Source organism: Bombina bombina, chromosome 2, assembly GCF_027579735.1.
Source record: "Bombina bombina isolate aBomBom1 chromosome 2, aBomBom1.pri, whole genome shotgun sequence".
Taxonomy (NCBI): domain Eukaryota; kingdom Metazoa; phylum Chordata; class Amphibia; order Anura; family Bombinatoridae; genus Bombina; species Bombina bombina.
Genome location: NC_069500.1, coordinates 1,247,491,262 through 1,247,511,988, shown reverse-complemented (window position 1 = coordinate 1,247,511,988; position 20,727 = coordinate 1,247,491,262). Strand labels below are relative to the sequence as shown.

The 20,727-nt window shown below is 41.1% G+C and overlaps 1 protein-coding gene across 1 annotated transcript in view; it reads right to left on the bottom strand.

The window, feature by feature from the left end:
- The window catches only part of SMIM14 (small integral membrane protein 14), a 285,054-nt gene that overhangs the window by 144,754 nt on the left and 119,573 nt on the right, over positions 1 to 20,727 (bottom strand). Inside the window, exons 2-3 of the mRNA XM_053704044.1 lie at positions 15,679 to 15,760; positions 8,467 to 8,515 (exon numbers count right to left, since the gene is read on the bottom strand). Of these exons, the coding sequence (XP_053560019.1) occupies positions 8,467 to 8,515; positions 15,679 to 15,753 (124 nt within the window). The 5' untranslated portion in view covers positions 15,754 to 15,760. The remainder of the gene's footprint in view (positions 1 to 8,466; positions 8,516 to 15,678; positions 15,761 to 20,727) is intronic.

Here is a 20,727-nt window from a genome sequence, read left to right as displayed (position 1 = left end):
GTTTGTGTAAAAGAATAGACAAAGCAGATATCTGTCCTTTTAAGGAACTAGCTGATAATCCTTTCTCCAATCCTTCTTGGAGAAAGGACAATATCCTGGGAATCCTAATCTTACTCCATGAGTAACCCTTGGATTCGCACCAACAAAGATATTTTCACCAAATCTTATGGTAGATTTTCCTGGTGACAGGCTTTCTGGCCTGAATCAGGGTATCGATAACCGACTCAGAGAAACCACGCTTAGATAGAATTAGGCGTTCAATCTCCAAGCAGTCAGACGCAGAGAAATTAGATTTGGATGCTTGAAAGGACCTTGAAGTAGAAGGTCCAACCTCATTGGCAGAGTCCATGGTGGAACGGATGACATGTCCACTAGGTCTGCATGCCAGGTCCTGCGTGGCCACGCAGGCGCTATTAGAATCCCCAACGCCCTCTCCTGCTTGATTCTGGCCACCAGACAAGGAAGGAGAGGAAACGGTGGAAACACATAGGCCAGATTGAAGGACCAAGGCGCTGCTAGAGCATCTATCAACGCCGCCTGGGGATCCCGGGACCTGGACCCATAAAGAGGAAGTTTGGCATTCTGACGGGACGCCATCAGATCCAATTCTGGAGTGCCCCATAGCTGAATCAGCTGGGCAAATACCTCCGGGTGGAGTTCCCACTCCCCCGGATGAAAAGTCTGAAAATCCACTTCCCAGTTGTCTACTCTTGGGATGTGAATTGCTGAGAGGTGGCAAGAGTGATCCTCCGCCCACCTGATTATTTTGGTTACTTCCATCATTGCTAGGGGACTCCTTGTTCCCCCTTGATGGTTGATGTAAGCTACAGTCGTGATGTTGTCCGACTGAAATCTGATGAATTTGGCCGCAACTAGCTGAGGCCATGCCTGAAGAGCGTTGAATATCGCCCTCAATTCCAGAATGTTTATCGGGAGAAGAGCTTCTTCCCGAGACCATAAGCCCTGAGCTTTCAGGGAGTCCAGACAGCACCCCAGCCCAACAGACTGGCGTCGGTCATTACGATGATCCAAACTGGTCTGCGGAAACACATTCCCTGAGCCAGGTGATCCTGAGACAACCACCAGAGAAGAGAATCTCTGGTCCCCTGGTCCAACTGTATTTGAGGAGACAAATCTGCATAATCCCCATTCCACTGTTTGAGCATGCATAGTTGCAGTGGTCTGAGGTGTATCCGTGCAAAAGGGACTATGTCCATTGCCGCTATCATTAATCCGATTGTCTCCATGCACTGAGCTACAGATGGCCGAGGAATGGAATGAAGAGCTCGGCAAGTAGTGAAGAGTTTTAACTTTCTGACCTCCGTCAGAAATATTTTCATTTCTACCGAGTCTATTAGTGTTCCTGAAAATAAATACCATGATATCACAAGAATGAAACAAAATGTGAAATAAATGTGATAAAATAATAAAGAATGAAGACTAACAAAAGTGTACTAAATACTCATAAAAAGTTCTTTATAAGGATATGTGTGTAATTTTCGAAATCTTCGATCTTCTATTTTCCTTTGATCCTCATATAGAAAGAGAGAAAAAAATGCCACATAGCGTGATTCTGTGATTATTCAAGATGCAGAATGCGTGTTTACAAATGCTTACTCACATGAGATGGAGCTATAGCCTAGCTCAGGTTTATGCGCACACCCGATATTATACTGTTGGGTAAACAGTTGCTTGAGCCGGATTTAGGTAAAAAGATTTATTAAAATACAAATGTAAAAAGCGTCACAAGGGCTGCAAGAAGCACCAAATATACATAGGGTTGGCAATACAATTAAGTAGTTGCTCGCATTGAGCTTATACACAGTACTCGAAACTTAGGTCAGGAGTGCAGAAACTTAACCACACAACCTTTCCATTCAGAGTCCAGCATATGTTGCTCTCCTTACTGGTGTGCAGAATCTTGGAAAGACGCCAAGGGTAAGAAACAATGTATCCTTTCTTTTAGAAACAATGTATCCTTTCTTTTAGAAACAATGTATCCTTTCTTTTAGAAACATTGTTTCTTACCCTTGGCGTCTTTCCAAGATTCTGCACACCAGTAAGGAGAGCAACATATGCTGGACTCTGAATGGAAAGGTTGTGTGGTTAAGTTTCTGCACTCCTGACCTAAGTTTCGAGTACTGTGTATAAGCTCAATGCGAGCAACTACTTAATTGTATTGCCAACCCTATGTATATTTGGTGCTTCTTGCAGCCCTTGTGACGCTTTTTACATTTGTATTTTAATAAATCTTTTTACCTAAATCCGGCTCAAGCAACTGTTTACCCAACAGTATAATATCGGGTGTGCGCATAAACCTGAGCTAGGCTATAGCTCCATCTCATGTGAGTAAGCATTTGTAAACACGCATTCTGCATCTTGAATAATCACAGAATCACGCTATGTGGCATTTTTTTCTCTCTTTCTATATGAGGATCAAAGGAAAATAGAAGATCGAAGATTTCGAAAATTACACACATATCCTTATAAAGAACTTTTTATGAGTATTTAGTACACTTTTGTTAGTCTTCATTCTTTATTATTTTATCACATTTATTTCACTATTAGTGTTCCTAGGAAGGGAACTCTTGTGAGGGGGGAGAGAGAACTCTTTTTGATGTTCACCTTCCACTCGTGAGACCTCAGAAAGGCCACTACAATTTCTGTGTGAGACTTGGCTCTTTGGAAAGTTGACGCCTGAATTAAGATGTCGTCTAGATAAGGTGCCACTGCTATGCCCCGTGGCCTTAGCACCGCCAGGAGGGACCCTAGCACCTTTGTGAAAATTATGGGAGCAGTGGCCAACCCGAAAGGGAGAGCCACAAACTGATAATGCTTGTCCAGAAAAGCGAACCTGAGAAACTGGTGATGATATTTGTGGATAGGAATGTGTAAATACGCATCCTTTATATCCACTGTAGTCATATATTGACCCTCCTGGATCATTGGTAAGATTGTCCGAATGGTCTCCATCTTGAATGATGGGACTCTGAGGAATTTGTTTAGAATTTTGAGATCCAGGATTGGTCTGAAAGTTCCTTCTTTTTTGGGCACCACAAACAGGTTTGAGTAAAACCCCAGCCCTTGTTCCGCAATTGGAACTGGGTGGATCACTCCCATTGTATGTAGGTCTTCTACACAGCGTAAGAACGCCTCTTTCTTTGTCGTGTCTATAGACAGACGAGAAATATGGAACCTTACCCTTGGAGGGGAGTCCTTGAATTCTAGAAGATATCCCTGGGATACAATCTCTAAGGCCCAGGGATCGTGTACGTCTCTTGCCCAGGCCTGAGCAAAGAGAGAGAGTCTGCCCCCTACTAGATCCGGTCCCGGATCGGGGGCTACCCCTTCATGCTGTCTTGGGAGCAGCTTCAGGCTTCTTGGCCTGTTTACCAGCCCTGGTAAGGTTTCCAGGCTGCCCTGGGTTGTGAAGTGTTACCCTCTTGCTTTGCAGCAGGGGAGGATGAAGCGAGACCGCTCCTGAAATTTTCGAAAGGAACGAAAATTGTTTAGTTTATTCTTTGTCTTGAAGGACTTGTCCTGGGGGAGAGCATGGCCTTTTCCCCAGTGATTTCTGAGATAATCTCTTTCAATTCAGGCCCAAAAAGGGTCTTTCCTTTGAAAGGGATGTTCATCAGTTTGGATTTTGACGACACATCGGCCGACCAAGACTTGAGCCATAGCGCCCTGCGCGCCAGAATGGCAAAACCTAAATTCTTTGCCGCTAACTTAGCTAGTTGGAAAGCGGCGTCTGTGATAAAAGAATTAGCCAGCTTAAGAGCCTTAATTCTGTCCATAATATCCTCATATGAGGTCTCCGTCTGGAGCGCATCTTCCAGAGCCTCGAACCAGAAAGCAGCTGCAGTAGTTACAGGAACAATGCACGCTATAGGTTGGAGAAGAAAACCTTGATGAACAAAAATTTTCTTAAGTAGACCCTCTAATTTTTGATCCATAGGGTCTTTAAAAGCACAACTGTCCTCAATTGGTATAGTTGTGCGTTTAGCAAGTGAAGAAACAGCCCCCTCCACCTTAGGGACCGTCTGCCATGAGTCCCGCGTGGTGACAGATATGGGGAACATTTTCTTAAAAACAGGAGGGGGAACAAAACGGAATACCTGGTTTATCCCACTCCCTAGTTACTATATCCGCAATCCTCTTAGGGACCGGGAACACATCAGTGTAAACAGGAACTTCTAGGTACTTGTCCATTTTACACAAATTCTCTGGGACAACCAAAGGGTCACAGTCATCCAGAGTAACTAATACCTCCCTGAGTAATAAGCGGAGGTGTTCTAGTTTAAATTTAAATGCCAACGTATCTGAGTCTGTCTGAGGAGCAACCTTTCCCGAATCGGAAACTTCTCCCTCAGACAGCACATCCCTCGCCCCCATTTCAGAGCATTGTGAGTGTATATCGGATATGGCTACTAAAGCGTCAGAATGCTCATAATATGTTCTTAAAACAGAGCTATCACGCTTTGCAGGTAACACGGACAGCTTAGATAAAAATACTGAAAGGGTATTATCCATAACTGCCGCCAAATCTTGTAAGGTAAAAGAGTTTGATGCGCTAGAGGTGCTAGGCGTCGCTTGAGCGGGAGCGTAACTGATTGTGACACTTGGGGAGAGGTCAACGGGCTAACCTCAATACCTTCTGTCTGAGAATCATCTTGGGCCCCATTTTTAAGTGCAACAATATGATCTTTTAAATGTATAGACATATCAGTACACGTGGGACACATTTTGAGAGGGGGTTCCACCATGGCTTCTAAACACATTGAACAAGAATTTTCCTTGGTGACAGACATGTTTAACAGACTAATAACAGACATGTTTAACAGACTAATAGTAAGACTAGGGTTGCACCGATACCGATACTAGTATCGGTATCGGTGCAGATACCAAGTATTTGCATGAGTACTTTTACTTGTGCAAATGTACCGATACTTAAACCGATACCTCCAATTCCTACCCATACGCCATCTTGTGGCATTTTTCAAACTGCATGTTCCCATTTAATTTTAAGCTGGAGTGGAGACTTAACTAAAAATCGTTCTGCCAATACTGTTATTTGTATTATTGTACATCAGAGCAGTCATTCAGACAAACCCCTGAAGTACTGGGCAGTTAATAAACTGAGATTTAATGGCCCAAAAAATACCTTTCTAACCCATGCAGTAGTGTGAAAAGTGAAAGACTGTTCAGCTTAGCGTCAAACGCCCTTGTTAGCAGAAGCAGACTTATAGCTGAACATGCAGAGATGCGTCTGTTCCTTAATAAGAACTTTCCACTAACTTTTGAAAAAATATTCTAATTGCTAGATTTCCTGTTATACTACTAGTTCTCCTCTTGCACAATTATGCTCAAAACATACTGTACTCTGAGGAACATCCTTAGCCAGGGCTGGACTGGGAATAAAAAACAGCCCTGGAAAAATACGAAGACCAGCCCTATTTTCTGTTGAGTCAGTAGAATGCAAATGCTCCATTTTTCTCAAAGGGGATTACTGGGATACTCCTTCCTCAATATTATTTTCAGAATTAAATTATATTACTTTGTATTAAGTACAAATGTTAGATTGATGAGTTATATAGGCACCCTACAACCCAATTGCATCCAGTAATCCCCCCTTTAAATTGTAGCTTTCCAGCCCTAGCTGCTGCAGCCGTTATTTATTGTAGTTATTAATGTTATTGTAATATTTTTATTTATAAACATGTTCTGTAAACTTTGTGACAATAAGCACATAAAACTGTTTTATTATTTCAAAATGTCTTTTGAGATACAGTTCATAATTATAAAGACGTGATCTTAAATCATTACTCTGTCATGTGCTAGGTAAACTGTCATGACATAAAAAAGTATCGATAATTGGTATCGGTAAGTATTTGAAAAAAAGTATCGGTACTTGTACTTGGTCTTAAAAAAATGGTATCGGTGCAACCCTAAGTAAGACAAACAGGCTTAGAAATCACATTAATCAAGCAAAAACACACTTTGCAAAAAACGTTACTGTGCCTTTAAGAAATAAAAAAGGCACACAATTTTCCAAAACAGTGAAAAATGCACCAAACTTTCTGAAATTTTCACAGTATGTACCTAAAGCATTGGTAAGATTGCACAGCTAGCAAAAAAATCGATTAACCCCTTAATGCCCAAACCGGATCAATAGTAAGCTAACAGACCGGTTAAAACAAATTTAGCACCTTGCCACAGCTCTGCTGTGGCCCTACCTTCCCTTAGGAGTCGGATTTATGGGGAAAAAGCTTCTTATGAGTCCTCAAATTGTAGCAGGAGCCACCATGTGAACACAGCCTGAAGATCTAGTCCATCTAACTGCGCATCTGAGGATGCGAAATTAGGCCCCTCCCACCTTAATCCGGTGCTGTGAGGCCTAAAGAAACACTCCTAGGAGTTATAATACAAGCCATGTGGGTAACAACCCCTGAAAGAAACCCAAAAGGACTTTCTAAGTGTCTCAAAAACTATGTTTAAAAGTAAAAACCGTTTGCCATAAAAAAGTGTCAACCAGCATAAATTAGCCCTGTAATGTAAACTTGTAATTCCATACTTAGTCTCTGAATAAAGCTTACCCTTCCCTCATGGGGATCTTATCAGTCATTTTCTAGCATTATCACAGTCTTGTCTAGAAATAAATGACTGAATATACCTTATTGCAGCTTAATCTGCAAACCGTTCCCCCCAACTGAAGTTTTCTTGTACTCCTCAGTCCTGTGTGGGAACAGCAGTGGATTTTAGTTACAACATGCTAAAATCATTTTCTTCTCTGCAGAAATCTTCATCCCTTTTCTGCTGGAGAGTAAATAGTACAAACCGGTACCAATTAAAAATAACAAACTTTTGCTTGTAGAACAAAAACTAAAAATCTAACACCACATTCACTTTACCCTTTCGAGAGAGACCCTATTGCTTAGAGCCGGCAAAGAGAATGACTGGGGGGTGGAGCTAGAGGGGGAGCTATATGGACAGCTCTGCTGTGTGCTCTCTTTGCCACTTCCTGTTAGGAAGGAGAATATCCCACAAGTAAAGGATGAATCCGTGGACTGGATACACCTTACAAGAGAAAATAAAGTTAAATAATAAATAATAATAAGGTTAATACATAAAGTTAATAATAAAGTTAAAACAGAAAATATAAAGTTAAATGATAATATCCCTATTAAGAGCTCTTAAAGAAATGGAGACACTTACCCCTTAAAAAAGAAAACTCTTAAAAACTTGATTTTGAAGAATTACTTATACAAGACAAGTACATATTGCATCCAGGCAGCACACTTGTAAAGGGAGGCGGATGTCAAACTTCCGTCATATATAATAGAAAAGGGTGTCAAAAAGTATGCACACCGGCCTGAAGGCCGGGGTGCGTCAAAGTGCGCTAAAAAAAACTAGTGTGTGTCAAAAAAACTAGTGTGCGTCAAAATATGCATTTCAACACCAAAGCGTGAAAAAATAAACATGCGTGAAAAAAATTACGCATTTAAAAATAAATATATTAACACTTTAAAAGGGGAAATATCAAATAACGTATATACAACTGTCTCAAGGCGCTCTCTCTCTCTCTCTATCTCTTTTATTATATATATATATTTTTATATATATATATAAAACCTAGATAACTTATAGAGTGGCAAGTAAATAAAAATATAGTACTTACCCAAAGGAACTCAGCTACTGGAAGAAACCAGTAGGAAGCCAAAACCAGAGCTGAAACATAAAAGCAGAGGAACTGGAATAGGTGTATATTGACAAACTAACAGGCAGAGGCAAAGGACAAGTCCCTGCAACCCCCATGGCAGGGCTTGTGTCCCTCTGGTAAAATATGTCACTTCCAATACATCCCTCCAACATGCAACTTGTACTCTAGGGGGAAACTGGCCTTAACTCAATCTAAGAATAACTCTCTGAAGAATCAAATGCACATCTTCATTTTTTTACCACTACCAGCGGAGGCAAGGACAAGACTGAGGTACTGGTGCGGTGCGAGAGGTTTTATAGAGTTGTTGGGTTTTGGGAATCTTCGCCTCTTCCTAGTGGTAGTGAAGAACAATTCCCAGGAGTAATGGATCGTAGACCCTGTATGAAAGAAATAGTGTTTTGCTGTGGGCAGACAGAGGTGCTCAGCTCAGCATAAACTCGAGGGCAAATAAAGATACTTTCAGCATGAAGATTTTTTTATACTTCATTACTGAAAATCCCCTTTATTTATAGCACTGGTAAATCCTTGTGTTTCAAAAACAATAGGATCTACCATCACATGGTAAACATTTTTTTTTCTTACTTCGAAATCAATATTCTGAAGCTTGAAAAAAGGTCACTATGGGTTATACAGTAAATAGTCTGGAAGGCACAGAACAGACTAGCATTTATAGACAGCAGTGTAGTGACAAGTGCCTTTGGTTTCACAATGCACTCAATAATACATTATAATATACAAATACTCACATTCTTGTAAACATTCTGTGTCGGTGCAGTATGACTGAGATTGTCTAAGCTGAAAGAACAAAAAAAAATATTTTTTAGAAAGAAGAATTTTTTTTTTTTTTTTTTTTTTTTGTATAATTTTTATTGAGGTAATATATAGAGCAGTACAGAATAAACACTTACACAGGCCCTCAACCCGTAAGGGCAAATAGAAGTAGTATACAGTACTGCATATAAATCCAACAGTATCACAAAATTATAAAGCATAGTTAACAACATACAGTTCAATAACTAAAGTCAGAGGAAATGCTAATATTGAAATTCTATCTATGTGATTATTAAAGCCAGAGAAGTAACCTCAAATTTTTAAAATAACATATAGGGCCACTTTTAAGCCCTTGGGTCTATAAATGTCTAGATGAATGTAAAGCAGCATATAGAGCCCCTTTCAGGTCCTGATGACTATAATTACACATATATATTCAGGAAAGGTTTATCAATATCATCTATGGGTGAACACATTTATATAGAATATAAGGATTACAGAACCATGGAAACTCATAAATAACCTAAATATCAGCTAGAAATCTGTAATATCCCTCTTAAGACCTTAGCAGGGTGTAGATAAGAAAAAATAAAAAAATATACAATTATATGTGGTCCTGTGTTTACTCTATATGGGATAGATCAACAGGGGTTATTTCACCCTCTAATATGGGGAACTCACCTCAACTTTAAGACTTTCCCTTGGATGAATAGTGCTATGAAAAGCTTGTTAGATCGTCATAAACATTTTTGGAATTCTACTCCCCTCTAGTGGGGATTGCCGGTATCAACATAAAACCATGTTTAGAGATATTTGTTGGTCCGTTTAGTGGCTGTATGTTCAGCTTAATCTAGATGGGACACTGAGTAGGGAAAAAGCTTATTCGGGCTGTTATAGGCAATACTGATTAAGAGTTATATAGAACAAAGGAATACTCTATAATAGAACAACAGATAACTAACTCCTGTAAATTGAGCTAAACATTTACCCTAGAATATAATCGTTCCGTATAGAAACTAGGAGAGGATTATTATATAGAAACAGATTATATATGGCCATATTTACTACTGTCATAGACATCTAAACAATCACTATAAATAAGAGGTATATTATTGCTAACTGTATAACAACCGGTTAGCCAACTCACATAAATAACACCCAAATTTGAAACAGTTATTTAGCAAAATAAAATTTACCGGATCCCCAGTTGCTGGTATAGACCCAGGGAGTAGGTGAAAAAAGAAGTAGCTAGCCTCTATCCAGCACCCTTCCTAAAAGCCATATAAACTCTAATAAGTATATAGTAGGTGGCAGGTATTAGAGAGATCGTCTTGAATTCAACATCTTGAGTGCAGGTTTTTTTGTATCGTGGACATAGAGGGTTATGCATACCTTTAAGCTATTGATTATTTACTTTAGACACCAGTGTAGCAGCTAAATATACTGACCCTAAATAGCAGAACAATTAAGTAAACAGAATAATCATACAGAGCCCTAGAAACTAAAGAAGCCACCTTTCAGAAATATTGTCAACCAATTACAACTGGTCTCTGTGCATAGCGAACATGGGGCCATGCAAAACCTTTCAAGGAAACCTAAAGTTATCATATAAACTGTGCTAACAGTTTTAAATAATTAAGGCAGCAACCCAAATAAACTTCAATAATACACAAGGGAGGGTAATATGTACCCATATAAAAATAATCAGGGTTACTAAATTTATCTCAGCGCAGGGTGCAATATGGGGTAAAGTGTCCAAACATTTACAGTCTCTCCAGTCTCAGGCTTTAGTGCCGTCATTAGAGTTCTTGTATACTGTACTAGATTTTGACAAACAAATAAAATGTAGCTGTAAAGTAAAGAGTTCCCATAGAAGGATGGTTATAGAAGAGCAGTCCCAATATCAATCTGTAAGCAGCTTAAATATTATTGACAGGGATTAGACATGTTTATTGCACCTTAAAGGAAGTGCAGCGTGTGAGTTAAAGTACCGGTCAATCCAGCTGTCTTGCATCCAAGCCGGAGAGAGCAGTGTGGGACAAGATATAACTTTTTATCCGATGCCAGCCCTCTTTATTGCATCTGCATTGTTAGAGATCAGGGGTTGTGACCCAAAAAGAAGAGGACTGTGCGGCGTGTACTTGCTGACTGTTATGCGAGTTCTACCTAAGATCCAGCCTTGCAAGATAGGCATCAGTCCATCCCTGAAGCCAGGACACATTCAGCCCACTCCTGAACGCTCCAACATGCGGAGCCGCAGATGGAAGGTAAGGGGCCTGCTCTTCCATGCGCACCTTGTAAGATCCCACAGCGGCAGTTCAAACCTCCAGCCAGTCAAAGCCACTCGCAGCTCTCGGAGGGGCATCAACTGATCACCAAGAACTGTGGTGTCGGGCTGCTTGGTAAGACATGCGTTCCCATCCAGCACATCGCATAGGCGAGCGGAGCATTGCAGCAACTTTTTTCCATGTTTACTCGCAGTTCTTCCCAGTGTCTCTAGAACTACCTTAATCTGTATAGGGGCACCGCGCTTCCTCTCAGGAGCTCCTAAACAGTTTTCAATACTGTAAGCTTCGCTCAATATGAGTCTCCCCACCAAGGGCTGTCGTCGGACCCCAGAGCCATAAGTTTGTTCAGGCTTAATGTTATCCCCGCTAACCTCTGCAATTGTGGAGTCCATCGCCTGGGATAATAAGCAGCCTGCACCCACTAGGTCAGTCATGATTTCGGGCGATTTATCATCCTGAATAGATGTTAGAATGGGACACGCTGCAGGTCGTCTGATAGGTTTTAGATCTGATGAAATAGCTGTAAGCATCCGTTTCTCTCTAACGGCAGTACACATCTGTGCTAGTGCCCCAAAGCTGTCTGTAATGAGATCAGACATATGCCGGTAGTGCATATCCAATAGGTTAACAATTGTGTCCTCGAGGTGCTGCCACTTTAGTGCCATGCTGCTGATGGTGGTGTAAAAAATGAAGGGTATGAAAATGTATCCTCGGAGGTTTCTGAACTGTTAAGAAGGGAGGGGAAAAGACAGCTTTCAAAGCTGCTATACCCGGATAACCGGGGGGGGTTAGGTGTAGGCCAGGCCTGCTTCTAGGCCTCCACTGCGTACCTCACCGTTCCAGTACTTCAGGGCAGAAGGTGGCATCACATTTTAGACCAAACTGTTCAGCAAATGTTGCTATTGAAGAATAAGTGTAATTTAATCCCAGATGGAGCCATAGTTAAGCGATATGCAGTGGATAGATATGCTCAACTCTTCAGCTACCGAAATAAGCAGCCATCATGGCCGCCGCCCGGAAACATCCCCAAGAAGAATTATTTTATTACAAGACCAGAGACTCATTTTGCTTAACTTTCTTTACTACTCAAAACTGCAGCGTTTACAGCAAGAAAAAAAACGAACAATAAACAGAGAAAAAACATTTTCATGCCAACAATAATAACCACCAATTGGAGAAGAGATAGAATGTCACCAGATGATAGTGACCAATGAGAAGTCCCATCTGACGTACAAGGATAACACTCACAGTATTTCCCTCCTCTTTCCTTTGCTACTCACAGTAGCTACAGTAAGTAGACCATAATAAAAAAAAAAAAAATTCTGTCACAGCTTAAAAATTTATTTTTAACTTCTCTACTATTTCCACATACTTTTTCCCCATATAAAACTTTTCCTTGTTTTTCCCTTTTTAAATTTAATTTTAGGCCCTCTTTTTCTTTTGTTTTACTTAGTTTTTTCATCTCATTGCCTCATTCACTCCCGTTTTGCCCACATCTTACTTCTTCTGTCCCCCCTTTTTCTTTCCGCAGCGTATTTTCTCCTTGCTGCCTCTTCTATAACACTCTGTCTCAATACTCTGTGTTCTTCTTCACTGCTGTGTGACTGACTCCCCTCCTTCCCTCTAGTGCCATTTTTACCTACGCATCTGCTTTTTCCTTCAACAGCCTAGTATTTTCTCAGCCACTTGCTTTTCCTGTTCCTCTACGCTTACTGTGTTAGCGGGGTTTTTTGCGCATGGCATACTCTGCCGCACCCACAACTTACCCCTCCTTTTTTTTCCTGTCTCTACGACTGTTGTTAATATTAACTCTTCTAAGCCCTGTCACTTATTGTTTCCTTAATTATTAGGGACAAATAAACCTCTATTTCTCTCCCCTGATGTTTCCTGATAACCCTCAATACCCTTTGTCCTTTGTTTGTAGTCATTTTTATTTTACATTTTCATTTTTCTTCTATTACTTTTCAGCCCTTTTGTATTTTCTGTTTTCTACTTTTAACAAATTCTTTCCTTTAAAAACAGAAATCAATATTCCCCCGTACAACAGAACAACTATAAAACAATGGATCCAAACTTCTATGACAGATATGATGTCACAAATAAAACAAAATAAAATATATGCGGATCCTGAACCCCTCTGAAACCTAAGAAATGTACACAAAAAAGAAACATGCTAGTAATACTAATAAATTACCACATTTAATATTACCCTCTAAAACTCCACACCTGTTATCAGGCACCGCTAATCCTGTTTTGCTAGAAACCAGAATATCCGGGAAACCAAAAACAGAACAGGCTACTGACACTACCTTTAACCCCCATGCATTCAGATGCATTGTCAGTTAGCACCTCTTACTCTGATTTCTCTATATCCTCTGATGACTATGGTAATGGGCCTCAACTTTACAATAATTCCAATTATACTTCTGATAGCATCGCCCAAAAAGCACAAATCCACTAACTCAAAACAAGATCAGTCAGAAATAATTTTGCTTGATAGCCTAGGTAAACCCTACTTATGCCCTAGTGATATCAAACACCCAAGATCCTCACAATGGATCCCTTCATAACCAGTGGCAGATTGGTCAACTTTTGGGTGAGAAGACCCCTAGATAAAGAGAGAAGGAACAACTTGAGGGATGAATGCCCTAAACCCACTTTCCTGAATAAACTGATCCCAAGTTCTCAGACTAAGCCACTGAGGAATCAGGTCACCTTGCTAACTGTCACCTCTTTGGAGATCACTCCCTTAAAAAAACTTAATTTATATACTAATACATTCTCATCCTTGAGTAAAGCTTAGACTAATATTAGGAAAACCCTATAAGACTTCTCACAAACCCTTTTTGACTAGATTGGAAAACGCGGGGGCCATTTTTCCCGGCCGAACAACCCTAATCAAAGGTCCCATCTTTAGCTCAACCCTCAATCTTAATTCCAAAGCCTTACTTCCAAAGCCCTCCTTTACCGCAAATGTTTTCCCTCCACAGACCTTGGACTTAACGAGGCTTTGTTCCAGAACCTGTTCCATATTCCCATCAGACCCTTAGGTCCTCCAAACTGCCTCAGGTCTAAAAATAGATTTTATTTCCCCACCTTTTCAAACTACTCTCTCCACTCCAATTATTTTTTCTACTCAAGACAGGATACAAATAGACCTAGGAATCTCAGACCATATTTCAAAAGAACTATAGAGATAAACTTTTGTAAAAAGAAAAATGGTCAATTCAGACTAGTAATAAATCTCAGATTTCTAACCGCCTTCATTCTATACCAAGACTTAAAATTAGACGGTATTTGTCTACTCAGAGAGATCAGGATTGTCTAGTCTGCCTAAGATTTTAAAGAAACCTTTCTCCCCATTCCAATTCCCCATCATTTCAGGAAATATTAAAAATTTGTCTGGAACCATACCACTTGGGAATATTCATGTCTCCTATTCAGACTTTCCTCTGTTACCTAGGTTTTCATGAAAATTATAAAAGACAGTGGTTTCCTTGGTTACGACAGAGAGGTATTTGTGCAATTATCTATTTAGACAATATCCTGTTAATGTCTCACAGCTATACATCACTAAAGGAAGATCTGCACTCGCCCATGATCCTTTTAGAGAACCTAAGTTTCATAATAAAGAAAAATCTATTCTTTCTTCCACAAAGAATCTCATCTTCTTAGGTTTTCAAATCAATAATATTCATGCCACCTTAAGTTTACCCCAGGAAAACGATAAAACTAATCAAAAAAGAAATAGCCAACCTGATGAGGAAAAAGAGCTTTTCCCTGAGTAATTTGGCTCGAGCCAAATTTGGCGGGTTTCTATCAGCCTCAATTCAAGCCATTTTCCCAGCCCCCCCCCCCCCCCCCCCTTCACTATCGTGCAGTTCAAAGATTAAAGATTTCCAACGTCCAGAAGGGTCTCTCTTATACTGATCTCCTCAAAAGCAGAGGATGAACTTTTATGGTGGTTAGCACACATAGAGGCATGGAATGGGAGAGCTATTTTTGGAAATGCCCCAGAAGTCATAATAAAATAAAAAATTCTCTCAAACATAACAAAACACTAACCATTTTGTGTCTGGAAAGAGACATTTCTATCTCAGCAGAATATATTCCAGCAGACTGGGGCTCCAGACATCTTTTAGACTCATGTAACTGGATGCTACACACATTTTCCAACAAAAAAAAGTGTTCCCTTCATATAATTCATTTAAAAGAACACGGTTTAAGCACGACAAGCATTTAATTTAGAAACTGTAAATACATATAAACACAAAAAGCTACCCCTCCCTAGTTTAAAATGGAATAAATCGGGAGTAAACTGGTAACTTCCCAATGTGTATGTCGTCTGCAATATGAACCCTTATGAAACCTGCTAACACCAGATATATCAATTGCCCAAATACTATTGGCTAGTTGATGGAAGTGCTAATAGTTTCTCTATCACATAGGGCATTATAATTCTTTGTACTGGCTATTGGAAATTATTGATACCAAAAATCTAAGTACTGTATAATTAGCATTTGATAACAGCGCCAATTAAAGTGAAGGTCCATTTTGATGAATTGGTGCCCGGTTTTTAATAAACCTATTAAAAACAAGTGCACTTTAATTTATCAAAATTGACATTTCACTGTTTTCTTCAAAAACTTACCTTTTAATCCTGGCAGCCGCTTCAGCAATTCCTCCGCCCGTCGCAAGCCGTCTTCGTGGGTCCAAAATGAGAAATCCGGCTTCCTCCAATCACAGTGTTGCATCAGGCCAATATTCCCCCGGGGGGGGGGGGGAATCTGTGATTGGAGGAAGCAGAGGTTTCCGACGGCCGGGGGAATCGTAAGTTTTTGAAGAAAACAGTGAAATGCGGTTGCTATAGTAAAAACAAGTTGTGTTTTTTATCCTTACCAGACTTATCAATCTCCGCATTGCATGTTCATGGGAGCAGATGCACTCACAGGGATCAAAACTGCCGTCAGCCATCTTCAAACTACAATTGTTTAGCAAGAAAAGAAAGAAAAAAAATACATCAGAAACATTTATATTAATATTTAGAGCAAACAAGATTGCAGCATTTATGATTATGTAATGAATCTGAAGGGGAACTAGCAATCCAACATTTCAAGCACCAATGGGGTCTTTATTAAGACACAGCAATAAGATGACGGCATGAATTCTAGCACAAAAGAAAAAAACACAGAATATAACATTTGTCAACATCAGTAAAGGGTCTGTATGATTCTATATTATTTGTGTACAAACCTTCACCATTACATCTAGTGCCTTAGCCCTCTGCAATGCCATACTGGGTACTTTGTCTAAGCAATGTTTTTGTATGGTCTAACCCATGATTCTTCACTTATTGTCATTTACATATCAGTACCCTTAATTATTTGCTCTTTTTCGCCAACACTTCTAATACTATCTTTATACAGGCCTAACTGTAATCCTTTATTCCTCTATAACTTCTGATGTTTCTATATAGGAAGCTATCATTGGTAAAGAAATGAGCGATGTATTTCCCCTGACTATACAATGTATACACTAATAAACACAGATATAAAAGACTAAGAGGCATATTTAAGAAATGTCTTGCGGACCTGAACCAACAGTGCGGATCAGGTCCATGACAGGGTTATGGTGCAGCGGTCTATGTGACCGCTGTTTCATAACTGCTGTTTCTGGCGAGTCTTCAGACTCGCCAGAAACACGGGCCGTCAAGCTCCTTTCAGAGCTTGATAGATAGGCCCCCATGTGTGTTTTTATTGTAAAAGGCAATATAACTGCTTACTACCCACAGCTATTGTACAAAACATAATTTATGCTTACCTGATAAATTTATTTCTCTTGTAGTGTGTTCAGTCCACGGGTCATCCATTACTTATGGGATATATTCTCCTTCCCAACAGGAAGTTGCAAGAGGATCACCCAAGCAGAGCTGCTATATAGCTCCTCCCCTCACATGTCATATCCAGTCATTCGACCGAAACAAGACGAGAAAGGAGAAACTATAGGGTGCAGTGGTGACTGGAGTTATAATTTAAAATTTAGAACCTGCCTCACAAAAGACAGGGCGGGCCGTGGACTGAACACACTACAAGAGAAATAAATTTATCAGGTAAGCATAAATTATGTTTTCTCTTGTTAAGTGTGTTCAGTCCACGGGTCATCCATTACTTATGGGATACCAATACCAAAGCTAAAGTACACGGATGATGGGAGGGACAAGGCAGGAACATTAAACAGAAGGAACCACTGCCTGTAGAACCTTTCTCCCAAAAACAGCCTCCGAAGAAGCAAAAGTGTCAAATTTGTAAAATTTGGAAAAAGTATGAAGTGAAGACCAAGTTGCAGCCTTGCAAATCTGTTCAACAGAGGCCTCATTCTTAATGGCCCAGGTGGAAGCCACAGCTCTAGTGGAATGAGCTGTAATTCTTTCAGGAGGCTGCTGTCCAGCAGTCTCATAGGCTAAACGTATTATGCTACGAAGCCAAAAAGAGAGAGAGGTAGCCGAAGCCTTTTGACCTCTCCTCTGTCCAGAGTAAACGACAAATAGAGAAGAAGTTTGCCGAAAATCTTTAGTTGCCTGTAAGTAGAACTTCAGGGCACGGACCACGTCTAGATTATGCAAAAGACGTTCCATAATGATGGAACAACGATCTCCTGATTGATATTCCTGTTAGAAACAACCTTAGGTAAAAACCCAGGTTTAGTACGCAGGACTACCTTGTCTGAATGAAAGATCAGATAAGGAGAATCACAATGTAAGGCAGATAACTCAGAGACTCTTCGAGCCGAAGAAATAGCCATCAAAAACAGAACTTTCCAAGATAAAAGCTTAATATCAATGGAATGAAGGGGTTCAAACGGAACACCCTGAAGAACTTTAAGAACCAAGTTTAAGCTCCACAGAGGAGCAACAGCTTTAAACACAGGCTTAATCCTAGCCAAAGCCTGACAAAAAGCCTGGACGTCTGGATTCTCTGCCAGACGCTTGTGTAAAAGAATAGACAGAGCAGAAATCTGTCCCTTTAGTGAACTAGAGGATAAACCCTTTTCTAAACCCTCTTGTAGAAAAGACAATATCCTAGGAATCCTAACCTTACTCCATGAGTAACTCTTGGATTCACACCAATATAAATATTTACGCCATATCTTATGGTAAATTTTTCTGGTCACAGGTTTCCGAGCCTGTATTAATGTATCAATAACCGACTCCGAGAAACCACGCTTCGATAGAATCAAGCGTTCAATCTCCATGCAGTCAGCCTCAGAGAAATTAGGTTTGGATGGTTGAAAGGACCCTGAATTAGAAGGTCCTGCCTCAGAGGCAGAGACCATGGTGGACAGGACGACATGTCCACTAGGTCTGCATACCAGGTCCTGCGTGGCCACGCAGGCGCTATCAGAATCACCGATGCTCTCTCCTGTTTGATCTTGGCAATCAGTCGAGGCAGTAACGGAAAAGGTGGAAACACATAAGCCATGTTGAAAACCCAAGGGGCTGCTAGTGCATCTATCAGCACCGCTCCCGGGTCCCTGGACCTGGATCCGTAGCACGGAAGCTTGGCGTTCTGGCGAAATGCCATGAGATCCAGTTCCGGTTTGCCCCAACGAAGAATCAGTTGAGCAAATATCTCCGGATGAAGTTCCAACTCCCCCGGATGAAAAGTCTGGCGACTTAGAAAGTCCGCCTCCCAGTACTCCACGCCTGGGATGTAGATCGCTGACAGGTGGCAAGAGTGAGACTCTGCCCAGCGAATTATCTTCGAGACTTCCAACATCGCTAGGGAACTCCTGGTTCCTCCTTGATGATTGATGTAAGCTACAGTCGTGATGTTGTCCGACTGAAACCTGATGAACCTCAGTGTTGCTAACTTAGGCCAAGCTAGGAGAGCATTGAATATTGCTCTTAATTCCAGAATGTTTATTGGGAGGAGTTTCTCCTCCTGAGTCCACGATCCCTGAGCCTTTAGGGAGTTCCAGACTGCGCCCCAGCCTAGTAGGCTGGCATCTGTTGTTACAATCGTCCAATCTGGTCTGCGAAAGGTCATTCCTTTGGACAGATGAACCCGAGACAACCACCAGAGAAGAGAATCCCTGGTCTCCTGGTCCAGATACAGTAAAGGGGACAGATCTGAGTAATCCCCATTCCACTGACTTAGGATGCATAATTGCAGCGGTCTGAGATGCAGGCGCGCAAATGGCACTATGTCCATTGCCGCGACCATTAAGCCGATTACTTCCATGCACTGAGCTACTGATGGGCTTGGAATGGAATGAAGGACACGGCAAGCATTTAGAATTTTTGATAACCTGGACTCCGTCAGGTAAATCTTCATCTCTACAGAATCTATAAGAGTCCCTAGGAAAGGGACCCTTGTGAGTGGAAACAGAGAACTCTTTTCCATGTTCACTTTCCACCCATGCGACCTCAGAAATGCTAGAACTATCTCTGTATGAGACTTTGCATTTTGAAAACTTGACGCTTGTATCAGAATGTCGTCTAGGTACGGGGCCACGCAGTCTTAGTACCGCCAGAAGCGAACCCAGAATCTTTGTAAAAATTCTCTGAGCCGTAGCTAACCCGAAGGGAAGAGCTACAAACTGGTAATGCCTGTCTAGAAAGGCAAACCTTAGGTACCGATAATGATCTTTGTGAATCGGTATGTGAAGGTAGGCATCCTTTAAATCCACTGTGGTCATATATTGACCCTCTTGGATCATGGGTAGGATGGTCCGAATGGTTTCCATCTTGAACGATGGAACCCTTAGGAATTTGTTTAAGATTTTTAAGTCCAAGATTGGTCTGAAGGTTCCCTCTTTTTTGGGAACCACAAACAGATTTGAGTAAAACCCTTGCCCTTGTTCCGGAACTGGGTGGATCACTCCCATCACTAAGAGGTCTTGTACACATTGTAGAAATGCCTCTTTCTTTACTAGATTTGTTGATAACCTTGACAGATGAAACCTCCCTTGTGGAGGAGAAGTTTTGAAATCCAGAAGGTATCCCTGAGATATAATCTCCAACGTCCAGGGATCCTGTACATCTCTTGCCCAAGCCTGGGCGAAGAGAGAAAGTCTGCCCCCCACTAGATCAGTCTCCGGAAAGGGGGCCCTGTCTTCATGCTGTCTTAGGGGCGGAAGTAGGCTTTCTGGCCTGCTTGCCCTTGTTCCATGACTGGTTGCCTTTCCAACCTTGTCTGTAACGAGCAGTAGTTCCTTCCTGTTTTGGAGCGGAGGAAGTTGATGCTGCTCCTGCCTTGAAATTACGAAAGGCACGAAAATTAGACTGTTTGGCCTTTGATTTGGCCCTGTCCTGAGGAAGGATGTGGCCCTTACCTCCAGTAATGTCAGCAATAATTTCCTTCAAGCCGGGCCCGAATAAGGTCTGCCTACATCTGCTGACCAGGATTTAAGCCATAGCGCTCTGCGCGCCTGTATGGCGAATCCGGAATTCTTAGCCGTAAGTTTGGTTAAATGTACTACGGCATCCGAAACAAACGCATTAGCTAGCTTAAGCGTTCTAAGCTTGCTCAAAGTCTCATCCAATGGTGCTGTGCGAATCGCCTCTTCCAGAGACTCAAACCAGAATGCAGCTGCAGCAGTGACAGGCGCAATGCATGCAAGAGGCTGTAATATAAAACCTTGTTGAACAAACATTTTCTTAAGGTAACCCTCTAATTTTTTATCCATTGGATCTGAGAAAGCACAACTATCCTCCACCGGGATAGTGGTACGCTTGGCTAAAGTAGAAACTGCTCCCTCCACCTTAGGGACCGTCTGCCATAAGTCTCGTGTGGCGGCGTTTATAGGGAACATTTTTCTAAATATCGGAGAAAGGGAAAAGGGCACACCAGGTCTATCCCACTCCTTGCTAATAATTTCTGTAAGCCTTTTTGGTATAGGAAAAACGTCAGTACACACCGGTACCGCATAGTATTTATCCAGCCTACA